Source organism: Micromys minutus, assembly GCF_963924665.1.
Source record: "Micromys minutus genome assembly, chromosome: 3".
Classification (NCBI taxonomy): domain Eukaryota; kingdom Metazoa; phylum Chordata; class Mammalia; order Rodentia; family Muridae; genus Micromys; species Micromys minutus.
Window position 1 is genome coordinate 22705760 of NC_137972.1, and position 17153 is coordinate 22722912.

At 35.8% G+C, this 17153-nt stretch overlaps 1 protein-coding gene across 1 annotated transcript in view; it reads right to left on the reverse strand.

Moving 5' to 3' along the window:
• The window catches only part of LOC308418686 (vomeronasal type-2 receptor 26-like), a gene marked incomplete at both ends in the record, with an annotated part of 49424 nt that overhangs the window by 11475 nt on the left and 20796 nt on the right, over positions 1–17153 (reverse strand). Inside the window, 2 exons of the mRNA XM_080914102.1 lie at positions 166–289; positions 1546–1770. Of these exons, the coding sequence (XP_080770228.1) occupies positions 166–289; positions 1546–1770 (349 nt within the window). The remainder of the gene's footprint in view (positions 1–165; positions 290–1545; positions 1771–17153) is intronic.

Here is a 17153-nt window from a genome sequence, read left to right on the forward strand (position 1 = left end):
CTTCAGGCTTTGTTTTACCCACCCTTGTCCTGCTGTGAATCATTCCCACATCTAGAATCATTTCTCAAAATGCCTACACTCAGAAATATTTCTTGAAATTTCCACATTCAGAGCCACTTATAGATTTTTTTTTTTGTATTTAGAATCACTTCCAAAAATTTCTACCTGTTTCATTTGCAATCTCTCCATGTGGACATGGGAGACAATCAAAACAACAGGATGGTCTCCCTCGAACAGGTGTTTTCCTAAATCCAAGTTGACAACTCTGACTGCAGACAGCAGTAGGAGACTGTATTAAAGGCATGGGAGAGAAGAGAGTCAGTACATGACAGTCAGTATCAGCAGTGAGATGGTAGATTGCAGCAGTACCTTTTTGTACTGTAATTATCAAGAATTTCCATGTTTTTAGAGAGTGAAAAGCCAAAGTGCACGTGTCTCTCTTCCTTTTCTCTCTCTTTCTTCTCTCTCTCTCTCTCTCTCTCTCTCTCTCTCTCTCTCCTCTCTCTCCCTTTCAAACTCTTGTTTTATTATGTTATTCAGCTGTTATTTTTATTATATTTCAAACTAATATTTTGTTATAGTTAAAATGATTTTGAAACTTTAAATATAGGTTGATCATATACTTCCCTTCCCCTAATTCTGTCTAGATCCTTTGGTCTTCCTAGTCCACCCAAATTTATGTTTTTTCTCAAAGAACAACCTACAATCCCAATAAAATAACAGTCACTAGAAACATAGAAAAACAAATACAACAGCACAAAAAGAAAAACAAATCAAAACAAAACCCACCAAACTGTGACCACATAAAGTATTCATATAAATATTTTTCTGGCAAATTACTCTTGGACATGAGACCTGCATTGTTGTTTTTGATATGCCCAGTGTCTTCCACTGGAGAAAATGTACTGGATCCATTGAAGACCAAAATGTTTCCCATTACTATTACTATTACTATTTTAATCCTATCAGTGAGGTATTTCGGGTGAACAGTTCCAAATTAAGGGGATAGGTGTGAATATAGCTTTAAATTTTAAATTTAGAAATATCTGTCCAGGGTATTTAATCAGTTTATGTACCCTATGATTCTGTTATTTATTCTAAAATACTTTTTCAGTTCTGGTATGGGTTAGCTTTTAGCACATCCTTAATCCTAAAAAAGAAAGGTAAAATTAATTTGTAGAAGGAAACTCACCTTGCTAGAAAGTAACTTCTAATTGAGGCGCATATAAGATGATCAATCAGAGAATGATTTGACAGAGTGAGTCAAAGACATAACACTAATAGAAATAGAGAGGAACAAGATAACTTGCTGGGGTTCCACACAAATAGTCAGGTACTGAACTGGAACCCAGTGATGAATGTTAAAAGCATATAGCCTCTAAACATTAATTCTTTCTTAATATTGTGGGCACAGAATCAGATAACTATTGGCAATTAAATCAGTTTGTTCTTCTTAGGCCAAAAGGTGATGACTTCTGGCAACCCTGCTCTTTGAGGAATTCCACATTTGGAACAGCTTATGGTCCCACCCTCAAAAATACTCACCTTATTATGGTGTTCACCCCATGTTAGAATTTTGTCATTTAGGGAAAAATGCTGAACACTGTGAGATTCAAAGATAAACTCGCCAACTTTCACTTGAGCGCTGGTGATTCCTGGCTGAGACTGGTAATTAAGGATGTCAAGCTTGGTGGCAGAAACCTCCTTGTTCACAACATTCTCCTCATTGGTGCATGTTCCAAGTTGGTACTTTTTTAAGAATGAATGGAGCTGAGAAAAAACATTCAGAACTTGCACTATAAGTAACAGAGATGCAAATAAACCTGGTTACTTTATCTCTCCCCTCTTTCTCTAACTGTATGATTCTGTGGCTTTCATTATTTTTCTGCATATCAAACATTTATCATAGAGCTTATCCATGAGAGCAGCAGACCTATATCACACACACACACACACACACACACACACACACACACACACACACACTCACACACACACACACACAGAGACACACACAAATACAGACACACTGAGACAAAATCTCAACAAATACTGGAGATAAGAGATGATATAAACCAAATGTGCTTTATAGCAAATAGAAACCTGAAGGAGCCTTTTCAGCCCAGAGTGAGGGCTGGGTCTCTGTCATCAGGACTCTGGATCTGCCAGGCAAAGCCTGTGTCCCCAGATCAGCTGCACAGGTGATATTACACCTGGACCAGCAGAGAGCCTGGGACACAATCCAGGGAAATATCACCAGGAGTTTTCAGAGCACAGACCTTGAGGTGCTCTCTTGAAAGGTGTCCTTTTAGGACTAGAGAAATGGCCAAGTCATAAGATCTACTGGAGAGACAGGTGCCAGTCAGTGACAAGAAGATCACCTATAATCACAGATAACAAGATGGCAAGAGGAAAGTAGAAAAATTTAAAAAGACAAGTAATATATAAAGGCACACCAAAAAGAACTACACCTGACTTCTCAACAGAGACTAGGAAAGCTTGAAGATCCTGGATAGACATCATAAAGACTCTAAGAGAACAGAAATGCCAGTCCATGTTACTATATCCACCAAAAAACTCAATAACCATAGATAGAGAGACCTAGATAGTGCAGAACAAATCTAATTATATACAATATCTGACCACAAATCCAGCTGTACACAGATAATAATGGAAACCCCATCTATTATCACACAGAGAGGGAATCTATACCCTAGGGAAACCAAGAAAATAACTATGCAAGATAACTGAAAAAAGAAAGACACAAACATAATTATACCTCAAGAAACAAACATAACAGGAAACAAGAATCACTATTCCTTAATATATTTTAACATCAATGGACTCAGTTCCCCCAAGAAGAAATAGATTCTCAGATTGAATATGTAAGTAGGATTCAATATTTTGCTGCATTCAGGAAACTGATCTCAGAGACAAAGGCAGACACCACCTCAGAGTAAAAGGCTGGAAAAAGCTTCCAAGTAAATAGCAAGAAGAAAACCTGCAATAGCAATTTTAATATTGAATAAAGTAGACTTTAACAAAATTTTATCAAAAAGATAAGAAAGGACAATTTTTACACATTAAAGGAAAAAATTCTATCAAGATGAACTCTCAATCCTGAACATCTATTCTCCAAATACAAGAGCATCCAAATTCATAAAAGAAACCCTAAAAAGCTCAAAAATATATTGCAACATACACAATAATATTGGGAGACTTCAAAATCCCACTTTCTTCAATAGACCGATCATGGAATCAGATACTGAACAGAGACACAGCGACATTAGCAGAGGTTATGAACCAATTGGAAACAACAGGCATCTGGAGATCATTTCATCCTAAAACAAAATAATATACCTTCTTCTCAGCTCCTCACTGTAACTTTTCAAATATTAAATGTAAAGTCACAAAACAAGATTCAACACATATAAGAAGATTGAAATATTCTCATGCATCCTATCAGATCACCATGGACTAAGGCAGGAATTTAATCATAAAAAAGACAACAAAAAGCCCACATACACATGGAAGCTGAACAATGCTCTACCCAACAACAATAGGCTAGTCAAGGAAGAAATAAAGAAAGAAATTAAAGACTTTTCAGAATTTAATGAAAATCAAAGTACAAATACAAAACAAATGGGATACAATGAAAGCAGTACTGAAAAAAAATCTCATAGCTCTGAGTACTTACAAAAAGAAATTGGAGAAAGCATACACTGGCAGCTTGACAGCACACATGAAAGCTCTAGAACAAAAAGAAGAAGATACACCCAAGAGCAATAGTTGGCTGGAAATAATCAAAACCATGGCAGAAATGGCCAGTAGAGAAAAATAATCATTCAAAGAATAAACCAAACCAGAAGCTTTGAGAAAATCTACTAGATGGACAAACTCTTAGCCAGACTAACTAGAGGGCACAGAGAGAGTATCAAAATTAACAAAATCAGAAATGAAAGGGGAGAGATAATGAGAGAAACTGAGGAAATTCAAGAATTTATCAGATCCTACTACAAACGCCTATTCTCAACGAAACTGTAAACCTGGAAGAAATGGACAAATTTCTAGATAGATACCAGTTACTAAAGTTAAGTGATGATCAGACAAGCTATGTAAGCAATCCAACAACACATAAAGAAATAGTAGAAGCCATCAAAAGCCTTTCCTCCAATAAAAATAATCCAGGACTAGATGGGTTCCCTGCAGAATTTTATCAGATATTCACTGAAGAGCTAATAACAATATTCTACAAAATTTCCACACAAGGGAGCCAGATGAACCACTACTCAACTCATTGTTGAAAGCCGCAGTAACTCTCATTCCTAAACTACACAAGACCTACAAGGAGATATACAAAACTCAAGTGCAAGTGGATCAACGATCTCCACATGAAACCAGGTACACTGAAACTATTAAAAGAGAAAGTAGGGAAAACCTTAGAACACATAGGCACAGGAGAAAATTTCATGAAGAGAACAACAACGGCTCATGCTCTAAAATCAAAGATTGACAAATGGGACTTAATGATATTGCAAAGGTTCTGAAAGGCTAAGGACACTGTCAAGAAAACAAAATGGCAACCAACTTAGTGGGAAAACATCTTTACAAAGCCCACATCAGATAGAGGCCTAATATCCAAGGTATGCAAAGAACTCAAGAAGCTAGACACCAGAGAACCAATCAACCCTATTAACAATGGGGTACAGAGCTAGAACACATGTTCTCAATTTAAGAATATTGAATGGCTGAGAAGCATCTAAGGAAGTGCTCAACATTATTAGCCATCAGAGAAATGCAAATCAAACAACCCTGAGATTCCGTCTTAATATTCATATTAGCCCTATTTATAATACCCAGAATCTGGAAAGAACCCATATGTCCTTCAGTAGATGAATGGACACAAAAATTACGGTATATTTACACAATGGAGTACTACTCAGCTATCAGAAACGATGACTTTATGAAATTCTTAAGAAAATAGATGCATCTAGAGAATATCATCCTGAGTGAGATAACCCAGTCACAAAAGAACAGACATAATATGCAGTCACTGATAATTGAATACTAACCCCAGAAAGCTCTGAATACCCCAGAAGCAGGTTTCAGACTATATTAAGTTCAATCAAAAAAAAAAAAAGATGAAAAAACCATTATGCTTAATCCTTACACACCAAGAAAACATTGACTAATTTCAGGTTACATCCTGTTTACATGTACTCTGTGCTCATTGTTACTAACAAGATCTTAATGCACACTATAAACCTTTAAAAAAAAAAACCAAGCACTGACAAAAATGTATTCGTATTCTTTCATGCAATAATGCTTAAAATTTGTTCACTTATCTTTGTTTTTAAAAATAAAGTTGTTCATAAATAAAGACCTGCAAAGAGAGAGGATTTCAGTCCAATATGTCTCATGAACATTCATGCAAAATTAGTCATTAAAATTCTTGAAAACTGAATCCACAAACACATCAAAACAATCTTTCAGCGTGATCAAGGCTTCATCTCTGGGATTCAGAGATGGTTCAATATACACAATTTCATGAACATAATTCACCATATAAACAAACTCAAAGAAAACAAAACCACATGATCAACTCACTAGATGCCGAGGAAGCATTTGAAAAAATTCAACACCCCTTTATATTAAAAATCTTGTAAAGGGCAGAAATCCAAGGCCCATATCTAAACATAATATAAGCAATTCACAACAAACCAATAGCTAATGTCAAACTAAAGGACCTTCAAGCAATCCCATTAAAATGAGGGAATAGACTAGGTAGCCTACTCTCCTACTACCTATTCAATATAGTACTGCAAGTTCTGGACAGAGAAATTGGAAAGCAAAAGGAAGTAATAGGGATATTAATTACAAAGGAAGAAATCAAAATATCACTATTTGTTGATAACATGATAGTATATTTAAGTGACCTAAAAAATTTCACCAGAGAACTTTTACTGCTGATTAACAACTTCAGCAAAGTGGCTGGATATAAACGTAACTCAAATAAATCAGTAGCCTTCCTCTACTCAAAAGACAAATATGCTGCGAAAGAAATTTTGTAAAAGATACTCTTCACAACAGTCACAAATAATATGAAATACCTTGGTGTGACCCTAACTAAGCAAGTGAATGATCTGTATGAAAAGAACTTCAAGTCTCTGAAGAAGAAAATTGAAGAAGGTTTCAGAAAATGGAATGATTTCCCATGTTCATAGATTGGAAGGATCAACATTATAAAAAAGGTCCATTTTATCAAAACCAATCTATCGATTCATTGAAATCCCCATCAAAATTCCTACTCAATTCTTCATAGAGTTGGAAAGAGCAACTTGCAAATTCATCTGGAATAACAAAAAACCCAGAAGAGTGAAATCCATTATCAACCACAAGATAACTTCTACAGGAAGTACCATCCTTTACCTCAAGCTATATTACAAAGCAATTGCATTGAAAAATGTATGGTACTGGTACAGAGATAGGCATGTAGATCATTGGAGCAGAATAGAAGATTTAGAAATGAACTCTCACACATATGGTCACATAAGCTTTAAAAGAGGAGGTGAAAACATTCAATCGAAAATGGACAGCCTCTTCAACCAATGGTGTTGGTTCAACTGCCATTCAGCATGGAGAAGAATGAACATTGATCCTTTCTTATCTTTTTGTACAAAGCTCAAGTGCAAGTGGACCAAAGATCTTCACATAAAACCAGATGAATGGAAACTCTTGTATGAGAAAGTGAGAAAAATTTAGAACACATTGGCATGGGGAAAACTTTCTGAACAGAACACCAGTGGCTTATGCTTTAAGGTCAAGAATCAATAAATAGGACTCCATGAGATTGCAAAATTTTTGTAAGGCTAAGGAGACTGTCAAGAAAACAAAACAGCAGCCAACAGATTAGGAAAAGATCTTTACGAATCCCACATCTGATAAAGGTCTAAAATGCTATATATACAAAGAACTGAAGAAATTAGGCTCCAGGGAATCAAAAAATTCTATTAAAAATTGGGTACAGAGCTAAACAAAGAATTTTCAAATAAGGAATATCAAATGGCTGAGAAGCACCCAAGGACATGCTCAACATCCCTAGTCATCAGGGAAATGCAAATCAAAACAACCCTGAGATTCCACCTTACATCAGTCAGATTGGCCAAGATCATAAATTCAGATGACAGCAGATGCTGGTGAGGATGTGGAGAAAGAGGAACACTTCTCCATTTTTTTGTGGAATTGCAAACTCCTAAAACCACTGTGGAAATCAGTCTGGTTGTTCCTCAGAAAATTGGTCATAGTACTACCCAAGGACCCAGTTATTACACTTCTGGGCATTTACGCCAAAGATTCTCCAACATATAATAAGGACCCATGCTCCACCATGTTCATAACTGCTTTAATTTTAGTATCAAGAAGCTGGAATGTTCCCAGATGTCCTTTAGTAGATGAATGGATACAGAAACTGTGATACATATACACAATAGAGTACTACTCAGTTATTAGAAACAATGACTTTATGAAATTCCTAAGCAAATGGATGGATCTAGAAAATATTATCCTGAGTGAGGTATCCTAGTCACAAATAAAGAGACATAATATGCAGTCACAAAAAATTGCCTACTGGCTCCAGAAAGCTCTGAATCCCCAAGAAACAACTCACAGACTACATGAAGCTCAAAAATGAAACAAAAAGTAAAGAAAAAAAAAAGAAAAAAAAAGTAAGGCCAAAAAATTGTAAGCCTTAGGCTTTTGTATAAGAAAAATAAAAATAAGTGTATATCACCCTCCTAGTGTGTGTTATACCTAGACATTAAATCATTAAAAATTCAAGAGCTAATAATGTAGCCTTGTGGCAATTCTTGGTACTTAAAAATCATTATTTTTAATATTTATACTTCCAGAATACTTTCGTCCTTTCCATGTTATGTTTTGCTTTACATGTACTTTATGCTCATTTCAACTAGTGATATTTTAATGGATACTATCAAACCTATAAAAAATCAAGTACTAAATAAAAATATGCAGTCACTGATAGTGGGATGCTAACCCCAGAGGCTCGCACTGCCCCAGAAACAACCCACAGACTGTATGAAGTCCAAGAAAAAAAGAAAACAAAGCAAAGCAAAAAAAAAGAGTTATGCTCAATCCTTATCCACCAAGAACACATTGACAAATTCCGGGTTGTACCCTGTATTACATGTACTGTCTGCTTATTGTAAAAAAAAAAAATCTTTACACAACAAGAAAACTTTGACTATTTCCAGGTTGCATCTCGTTTTACGTGTACTTTATGCTCATTGTTACTGGTGGGATCTTTATCACACTATCAAACCTTTAAAAAAAAGAAACAAGTACTGACAAAAATGTGTTGCATAATTTTATGCAAAAATGCTTAAAATCTGTACATTTATCTTTGTTTTATAAAATAAAGTTGTTAAAATATATTCATATAGATTTATGTAAAAAATCTTTTAAAATTTGTATATTTATGTTTGTTTTTTTTAAGAATAAAATTATTTAGTTAAAATGATACCTGCAGGAGAACAAGGGATATAAAATAGAAAACAAAAATTCAAGATATTATTATTTGCAGAAGATATTATTACATATATAAGCAACCTAAATCAGGGAACTCCTATGAAATATAAAAAACTTTCAGGCATGTAGAGGGCCACAAGATTAACTCAAAAGAATTAGCAGGCTTCCTACATAAAAAAGAGAAATAGATTGAGGAAAAAAATCAAGAAAACAACACAGTTCATGATAGGCACAAAAATATAAAATATGTTTTGTTAACCAAGAAATAAAGCCATAAATTTTTATCATAAAACTTTAAGTCTTTGAATAAAAAAATATAAGAAGCTATTTAAGGAAGGAATGATCTCCCATAGTCATGAATCTGTAGAATTAACATAATAAACAGTAAAATAACATCAAGAACTGTCACCATTCTTAATTTTAAATTGCAGCACAGTACTATAGTAATTAAACCAACAAACTATTTTCATGAAATCACACATGTTTCAAAATGGAAAAGAACTGAAGATCCAGAAATAAATTTACACACCTGTGAACAACTGATTTTTAATAAGGAAGCCAGAAATACAAAGTCAAAAGAAAAAGAAGCATCTTCAAAAATGGTGCCATTTAATCTGGATGTCTTTATGTTAAAAATGGTGAATAGATCCATATATATCACCCTGTACAATTAATAGTCATTAAACCAGACACACTGAACTTGATGGAAGGAAAATTAGGAAACAGTCTTTCACATATTAGCACAGAAAACAATTTCCTAGATAGAGCATTGATAGTGTAGGTACTAAGATCAACAATTAGTAAATGAGATCTCATGAAACAAAAATGGTTCTGCAAGGCAACGGACAACTTCAAAAGGTCAAAATGTCAGTTTACATAATGAGAACTGATTTATACCAACTCTTAGTCTGACAAAGAATGAACTGTCTAAAATATATGCAGACCTGATGATACTAGGCAGCAAGAAAACACACAATCTACATTTTTAAAAAATGAGATACATATCTAAATAGAGAATTCTTGACAGACACATATCAAAAAACCAAAAAAACACTTAAAATAATATTTAACCTTCTTAACCATTAGAAAAATGCAAATCAAAACTACTTTGAGAATCCATCTAAGACATGTCAGGACAGTTAAGATTAAATGTACAAGTGACAGCTCATGATGGTGAGAAGATGGAGCAATGGGGACACTTCTATATGGATGAAAGAAGTTCAAATTTGTACAGCAATTATAGAAATAATTATTATGGGTCCACAAAAAATTGGAAATTGATATACCTCAAGATCCACCTATACCACTCTTAGGCATATACCCAAAGGATAGTCTATCCTACTACAAGGACACTTTCTCAATTAGTTTAAAGTGGCTTTATTTATAAATGCCAGAGACTGGAATAACCTAGCCATTTCTCAACTAAAGAATGGATAAACAGTGTGGTACATTTACACAATGAAATATTACTCAGGTGTTATAAATATGACATTGTGAAAATTGCAGGCAAATGAATGGAACTAGAATATATCCAGAGTGAGGCATCCTAGATCCAGTAAGACAAACAGGACATGTACTTCCTTATACATGGTTATTTGCTGTAAAATAAATGATAATCATATTATAATCCACAAACCCAGAGGGCCTAATTAACAAGTATAGCTCTAGGGTGGGAGTCACATGAATATCCCTGGGAAGGGAAAATAGAATATATTTGGTGGGTAGGCTAGAGGGTGAGTGGAGATGGAAACAAGAAGGCAAATGTTTGAGGAAGGAGGTGAAGAACGTCTGGACAGAAAGAGACCGAATAGTGGAGCATATAGGGACATTGTCAAAACCAATTGGTCTGGAAACTGTCTGTTATCTATGAGAGTGACATTAGTGAGGATTCCTAGTAATGGACTATATGGAATAGGAACTGGCCATCTTCTGTATGTAGGCAAAGCTCCTACTGGTGTAGCTTGAACACCCATCCAGCCAAAAGACATTGGAACCCCAACCTCTACTGACAGCAATATGTGCTTGGGATAAAAATCTATGTGAGTGACCAAACAATGACTGGTATAACTTAAGACTTAAGCCAGGATATGTAACTCATGTCAGACACTGCCTGAATGGCCAGGAACCTGAAGCTCGGTGGCTCAGTGACATAAGGTAGAACCAAAGCCAACAGAACCCAGCAACATCAACAAGATGAAGAACAGATTCCTAAGGATATTTTTACATATTTGTGGAGTGGTACCTATTCCAGTTTTTATTAGAAACTTTATCTAGCAGCTGATGGAAGCAGATGCATAGACCCACAGCCAAATATTAGGCAGTTTCCGTAGATCCCATGGAAGACTGGAAGATAGTATTGTAGGATCCAGAGTAGTTTGAATACCAGGAGAACACAGCCAACAGAATCAACAAAGCAGGGCTCATAATGTAACACAGAGACTGAATTGAAAAGCAGAGAGCCTGCCCATGTCTGCACTAGGTTCCTTTGCATTCATGTGTGGTTGTTTATCTGGGATGGTTGAGGGACTTTGAAATATAGGAGAGGGTGTGCCTCTGACTCTTTTGACTCCACAGGAGACTCTTTTTCTTCCACTGGGTTGCCTCAATCATATTACAAACAAATTTAGAAAAGTAACTAAAATATGCCTATAGTGAAACATGTAAGATATTGAAGAAGACTGAAGAAATATAGACAACAAATCAAGGATTAAAAGAGTTAATATTGTTAAAAAGTCTTCATTACTCAAAAGGTTGAACAGATTAAGGCAATGTCTTCCAAAAATTAAAAGAGGTTTGTAATTAGATTAACAATGTCTAAAAACTCCATAGGAGAGAAGAACCAAAAGGAAGTCACACACCTTTTACAAATTTGATCAAGAAGAAGTAAATTAAAGCATTGTGTTTCTCATCCCAAATAGTTTTATAAAATTGCAGCCATACAAGTATGGAATATACCATAAACACATAGCTGAAGAACTAAACAGAAATCCAGAAACTAAGTGAATACACAAGACTCTAAAACATCCAAAGGCTGAAATGTTGTCTCTTCCACAAATGCTGATGTAGAAACAGGACATCAACATGTAAATAAGCGGAGGTGGATCTTTTGTTTTTCTGATAATCAAATAAAAACAGATCAAAACCTTGGAGTAAAAGCTCCTTGAGTAAAACAGACAAGAAAGTCAATCTGTTTAAAGACATTTGACTGACCACCCGCCACCAGGATTAGCAGTGAGCCAGTGGTGAGCCAGCCTGCTGTCCCACTTTCCCCCTCCTTGCCCCAGCTTGCTCCAGGGAACCAGTAACCCTGCATCTGGCTATTCCAAGCTGAACACCAAGTAGTGAGGAACTGCACTCAGACCACCCACCACCAGGAAGAGCAGTGAGCCAGCAGAACAGCAGTGAGCCACTGGTAAGCCAGTGGTGATTCAGGGACACAGGACTGGAGCAGCCATGAACCAGTAGTGAGCCAGCAGCAACCCAGCAGTGATCAAGCAGTAATCCAGGGACAAAAGACTGAAAACAGAATGGCAAAAAGAAAGAGAAAGAACATACCCCAGGGAAACCAAGAAAACTTGGCAACACCAGTACCCAGCTCTCACATCACAGGAAATAGCAGAATGCCAAACACACCAGAAAAAGATGAAGACCTAAAATCATACCTCAAGATGATGATATAGATCTTTAAAAAAGAACTGGAAGAAAAGCATAAAGAATTTAAAAGCTTTTAAAGAGGAAACAAGAAAAACACTCAAAGAACTTAAAGAACTAGAGGAAAACAGAACCAAAGAGATGAAGGAATGGAAGAAGGAATTTAAAACAGAAATAGACACAATAAAGCAAACACTAAAAGAGACAACTTTAGAGGTAGAAAACCTATAAAAGAAATCAGTTTTCACAGATACAAGCATTTCCAATAGTCTACAAGAGATGGAAGAGAGAATCTCGGGAGCCAAAGACAACATTGCAAACATAGACAAAACAGTCAGAGAGGATGCAAAAACCAAAAAGCTCCTAACCCAAAATGTCCAGGAGATCCAGGACACAATGAGAAGACAAAACCTAAAGATAATAGGAATAGAGGAGGGCGAAGATATCAACTAAGAGGTACAGTAAATATCTTACACAAAATCAAAGAAGAAAACTTACTTACCCTTAAGAATGAGATGACCTTCAAGCCTACCGAACTCCAAATAGATTGGATCAAAAAACAAACTCCTGCTGACACATAACAGTCAAAATGCCAAGGGCCCAAAGAAAACAAAAAATATTAAAAGCAGTAAGCGAAAATGGCCATGTAACTTGTAAAGGCAGACCAATCAGAATCACACCCGAATTCTCAACAGAGACTATGAAAGCTAGAAGAGCCTGGTCAGACATCATGGAGACCCTAAGGGAGTACAGGTGAGAGCCAAAGCTGCTATACCCAGCAAAACTCTCAATGACCATAGATGGAGAGACTAAGATATTCCAAGACAAAACTAAATTTACACAATATCTAAAATAAACCCAACACTACAAGAAATTATAAGTGGAAAACTGATTACAACGAGTGAAACTACATCCCAATAAAAACATGAAAACTTCTAAGCAAGAAAACCAAAAGAAGAATGACATATAGGCACAATTCAACCTCCAAAACTAAAATAGCAAGAAAAAGCAACCACAATTCCTTGATATCTGTTAACATATATGGACTCAATTCCCGAATAAAAAGACATAGGCTATCAGACTGGATATATAAACAAAACCCAGCAATTTGTTGCATACAAGGAACTCATCCCAGACACAAAGACAGACACTATCTCAGAGTAAAAGGGTGGGAAGAAACCTTCGAAGCAAATTGACCCAAGAAGCAAGCTGGAGTCACCATTCTAATAACAAACAAAGCAGCTTTTCAACCAAAAGTTATCAAAAATATAAGGAAGAACACTTTTTACTCATTACATGGGAAATTTGTCAGGAGGAACTCTTAATCTTTAACATATATTCTCCAAATACAAAAGCACTGGTATTCATAAAAGAAACCCTACTAAAGCTCAAAAAATACATTGTGCCCTACACAATAATAGTGGGAGTCCTCAATACCCCACTCTCACCAATGGACATATCAGGGAAACAAAAACTGAACAAGGATACTGTAAAACTAGCAGAGGTTATAAACCAAATGGTTTTAATAGATATCTACAGAAAATATCATCCTAAAAAAAGAATATACCTTCTTCTCTGAACCTCATGGCACCTTCTCAAAAATTGACCACATAATGGGTCACAAAACGAGCCTCAATAGATATAAGATTGAAATACTCCCATGCATCCTCTCAGATCACCATGGGTTACGGCTGGTCTTTAACAACAACAAAGACAAAAAAAAGCCCACGTACACATGGAAACTAAACAATGCTCTGTTAAACAATAGCAGGGTCTAGGAAGAAATAAAGAAAGAAATAAAGGATTTTCTAGAATTCAATGAAAACAAAAACACAACATATCCAAACCTATGGGATGCAATGAAAGCAGTAATGAGAGGAAAACTCATAGCTCTGAGTGCTTCCAAAAAGAAACTGGAGAGAGCACACATCAGTAACTTGATAGCATAGTTGAAAGCTCTAGAACAAAAGGAAGCTGATACACCCAAGAGGAGTAGACAGCAAGATATAATCAAACTTAGGGCAGAAATTGACCAAATAGAAACAAAAAGAACCATTGAAAGAATCAACAAAACCAAGAGCTGATTCTTTGAGAAAATCAACAAGATTGATAAACGCTTAGCCAGACTAACTATAGGGCAAAGAGAGAGTATTCAAATTAACATAATCAGAAAGGAAAGTGGGGAAATAACAACTGAAACTGAGGAAATTCAAGAAATCATCAGATCATACTACAAATGCCTATACTCAGCAAAGCTGGAAAATCTGGAGGATATGGATGAATTCCTAGACCAATACTAGGTACTAAAGTTAAATCAGGTCCAGGTAAACCATCTAAATAATCTCATAACACCTAAAGAAATAGAGGTAGATATCAAAAGCCACACAACCAAAAAAAAAAAAAAAAAAAAAAAAAAAAGCCCAGGTCCAGAATGGTTTAGTGCAGAATTTTATCAGGCACTTATTGACTACATAATACCAATACTCTCCAAACTATTCCATGAAATGGAATCAGATGGAAAACTACACAACACATTTTTTGAGGCTATAATAACCCTCATTTTTAAACCACACAGAGACCCTAAAAGGAAAGAGAACCTCAGACCAATATCATTTATGAACATTGATGCAAAAATACTCAACAAAATCCTTGCAAACTGAATCCAAAAAACATCAAAACAATCATTAACCATTAAGCAGGCTACATACCTGGCATGAAGGGATGGTTTACCATACAAAAATCCATCAATGTAATCCACCATAGGAATCAACTCAAAAAAAAAATACCAAACTGACATCTCACTAGATGCTGAGAAAGCATTTGACAAAATTCAACACCCCTTCATGTTAAAAGACATGGAAAGAACAGGAATCAAAGGCCCATACCTAAACATAATAAAAGCAATATACAGCAAACCAACAGCTAACATCAAACTTAAGGGTGCAAAACATGAAGCAATCCTACTAAAATCAGGGACTCTACAAGGCTGCCCATTCTCCCCCTACCTACTCAACATAGTACTGGAAGTCCTGGCTGGAGCAATAGACAGCAAAAGAAAATCAAAGGGATACAAATTGAAAAGGTAGAAGTAAAAACATCACTATTTGCAGATGACATGATAGTGTACTTATGCGACCCAACAAATTCCACCAGAGAACTCCTACAGCTGATAAACAAGTTCAGCAAAGTGGCTGGATATAAAATTAACTCACACACATCAGTAGCCTTCCTATATTCAAAGGACAAACATGTGGAGAAAGAAATTAGGGAAAAGATACCCTTCACAATAGTCACAAAAACTATGAAATACCTTGGTGTGGCTCTAATTAAGCAATGAAGGACCTGTATAAGAAGAACTTCAAAGCTCTAAAGAAGGAAATCAAGGAAGATCTCAGAAAATGGAAAGATTTCCCATGCTCATGGATTGGAAGGATCAATATTTTAAAAATGGCTGTCTTACCAATACCAATCAACAGATTCAATGCAATCTCCATCAAAATTCCAACCCAGTTCTTCACTGAGTTAGAAAGAGCAATGTGCAATTTCATTTGTGCCAACAAAAGACCTAGAATAGAGAAATCCATCCTCAACAACAAGAAAATATCTGCGGGAATCACTAACCCTGTCCTCAAGCTATATTAGAAGTCAATTGTCCTGTAAACAGCATGGTACTTATACAGAAATAGGCATGTGCATCAATGGAATAGAATAGAAAATACAGAAATGAGCCCACATGTATATTTTCACCTGATTTTTGACAAAGGAGCTGTAAACATTCAATGGAAATAGGACAGCCTATTTAACAAATGGTGTTGGGCCAACTGTCACTCAGCATGCAGAAGAATGAGAATAGACCCGTTTTTATCTCTTTGTACAAAGCTCAAGTGCAAGTAGATCAAAGGTCTACACAGTAAACAAGGTACACTAAAACTAATAGATGAGAATGTTGGGAAAGCCTTAGAACTCATAGGCACAGAAGAAAAATTTTTAAACAGAACACCAATCGCTCGAGCTCTAAGGTTAAAGATTGACAAATGGGACTTAATGAGATTGCAAAGTTTTTGTAAGGCTAAAGACACTATCATGAAAACAAAATGGCATCCAGCAGAGTGGGAAAAGATCTTTACCAACCCTACATCAGATAGAGTCCTAATATCCAAGGTATAAAAAGAACTCAATAAGCTAGACACCAGAGAATTAAACAACCCTATTAAAAATGGGGTATAGACTTAAACAAAAGTTCTCAATCAGGGAATATCAAATGACTGAGAATTATATAAGAAAGTGCTCAACATACTTAGCCATAAGGATAATGCAAATCAAAACAACCCTTACATTCCACCTTCCACCAGTCAGATTGGCCAAGGTCCAAAACTCAGATGACAATAGATGCTGGCGAGACTTTGGCGAAAGAGGAACACTTCTCCACTGCTGGTGGGGTTGTAAACTGATACAACTACTCTGGAAATCAGTCCGGCAGTTCCTCAGAAATATGGACATAGTACTACCAGCAGACTCACGTATTCTATTTCTGGGCATTTACCCCAGAGATACTCCAACATACAACAAAGATACATGCACCACAATTTTCGTTGCAGCTCTATTTATAATAGCCAGAAGCTGGAAAGAACCCAGATGTCCTTCAGAAGATGAATATATACAAAATTGTGGTACATTTACACAATGGAGTACTACTCAGCTTTCAGAAACAATTGTCTAACGAAATTCTCAAGAAAATGGATGCATCTAGAGAATATCATCCTGAGTGAGATAACCCAGTCACAAAAGAACAGACATAACATGCAGTCACTGATAATGAGATACTAACCCCAGAAAGCCCTGAACAGCCCTGAAACAACCCACAGACTGTGTGAAGATCAAGAAAAAAAGATGAAAAAAAGAATATATTTTAATTAAAAGAGAACTGTGTCACACCCCTTATTTTCCTAAAGCCCCTC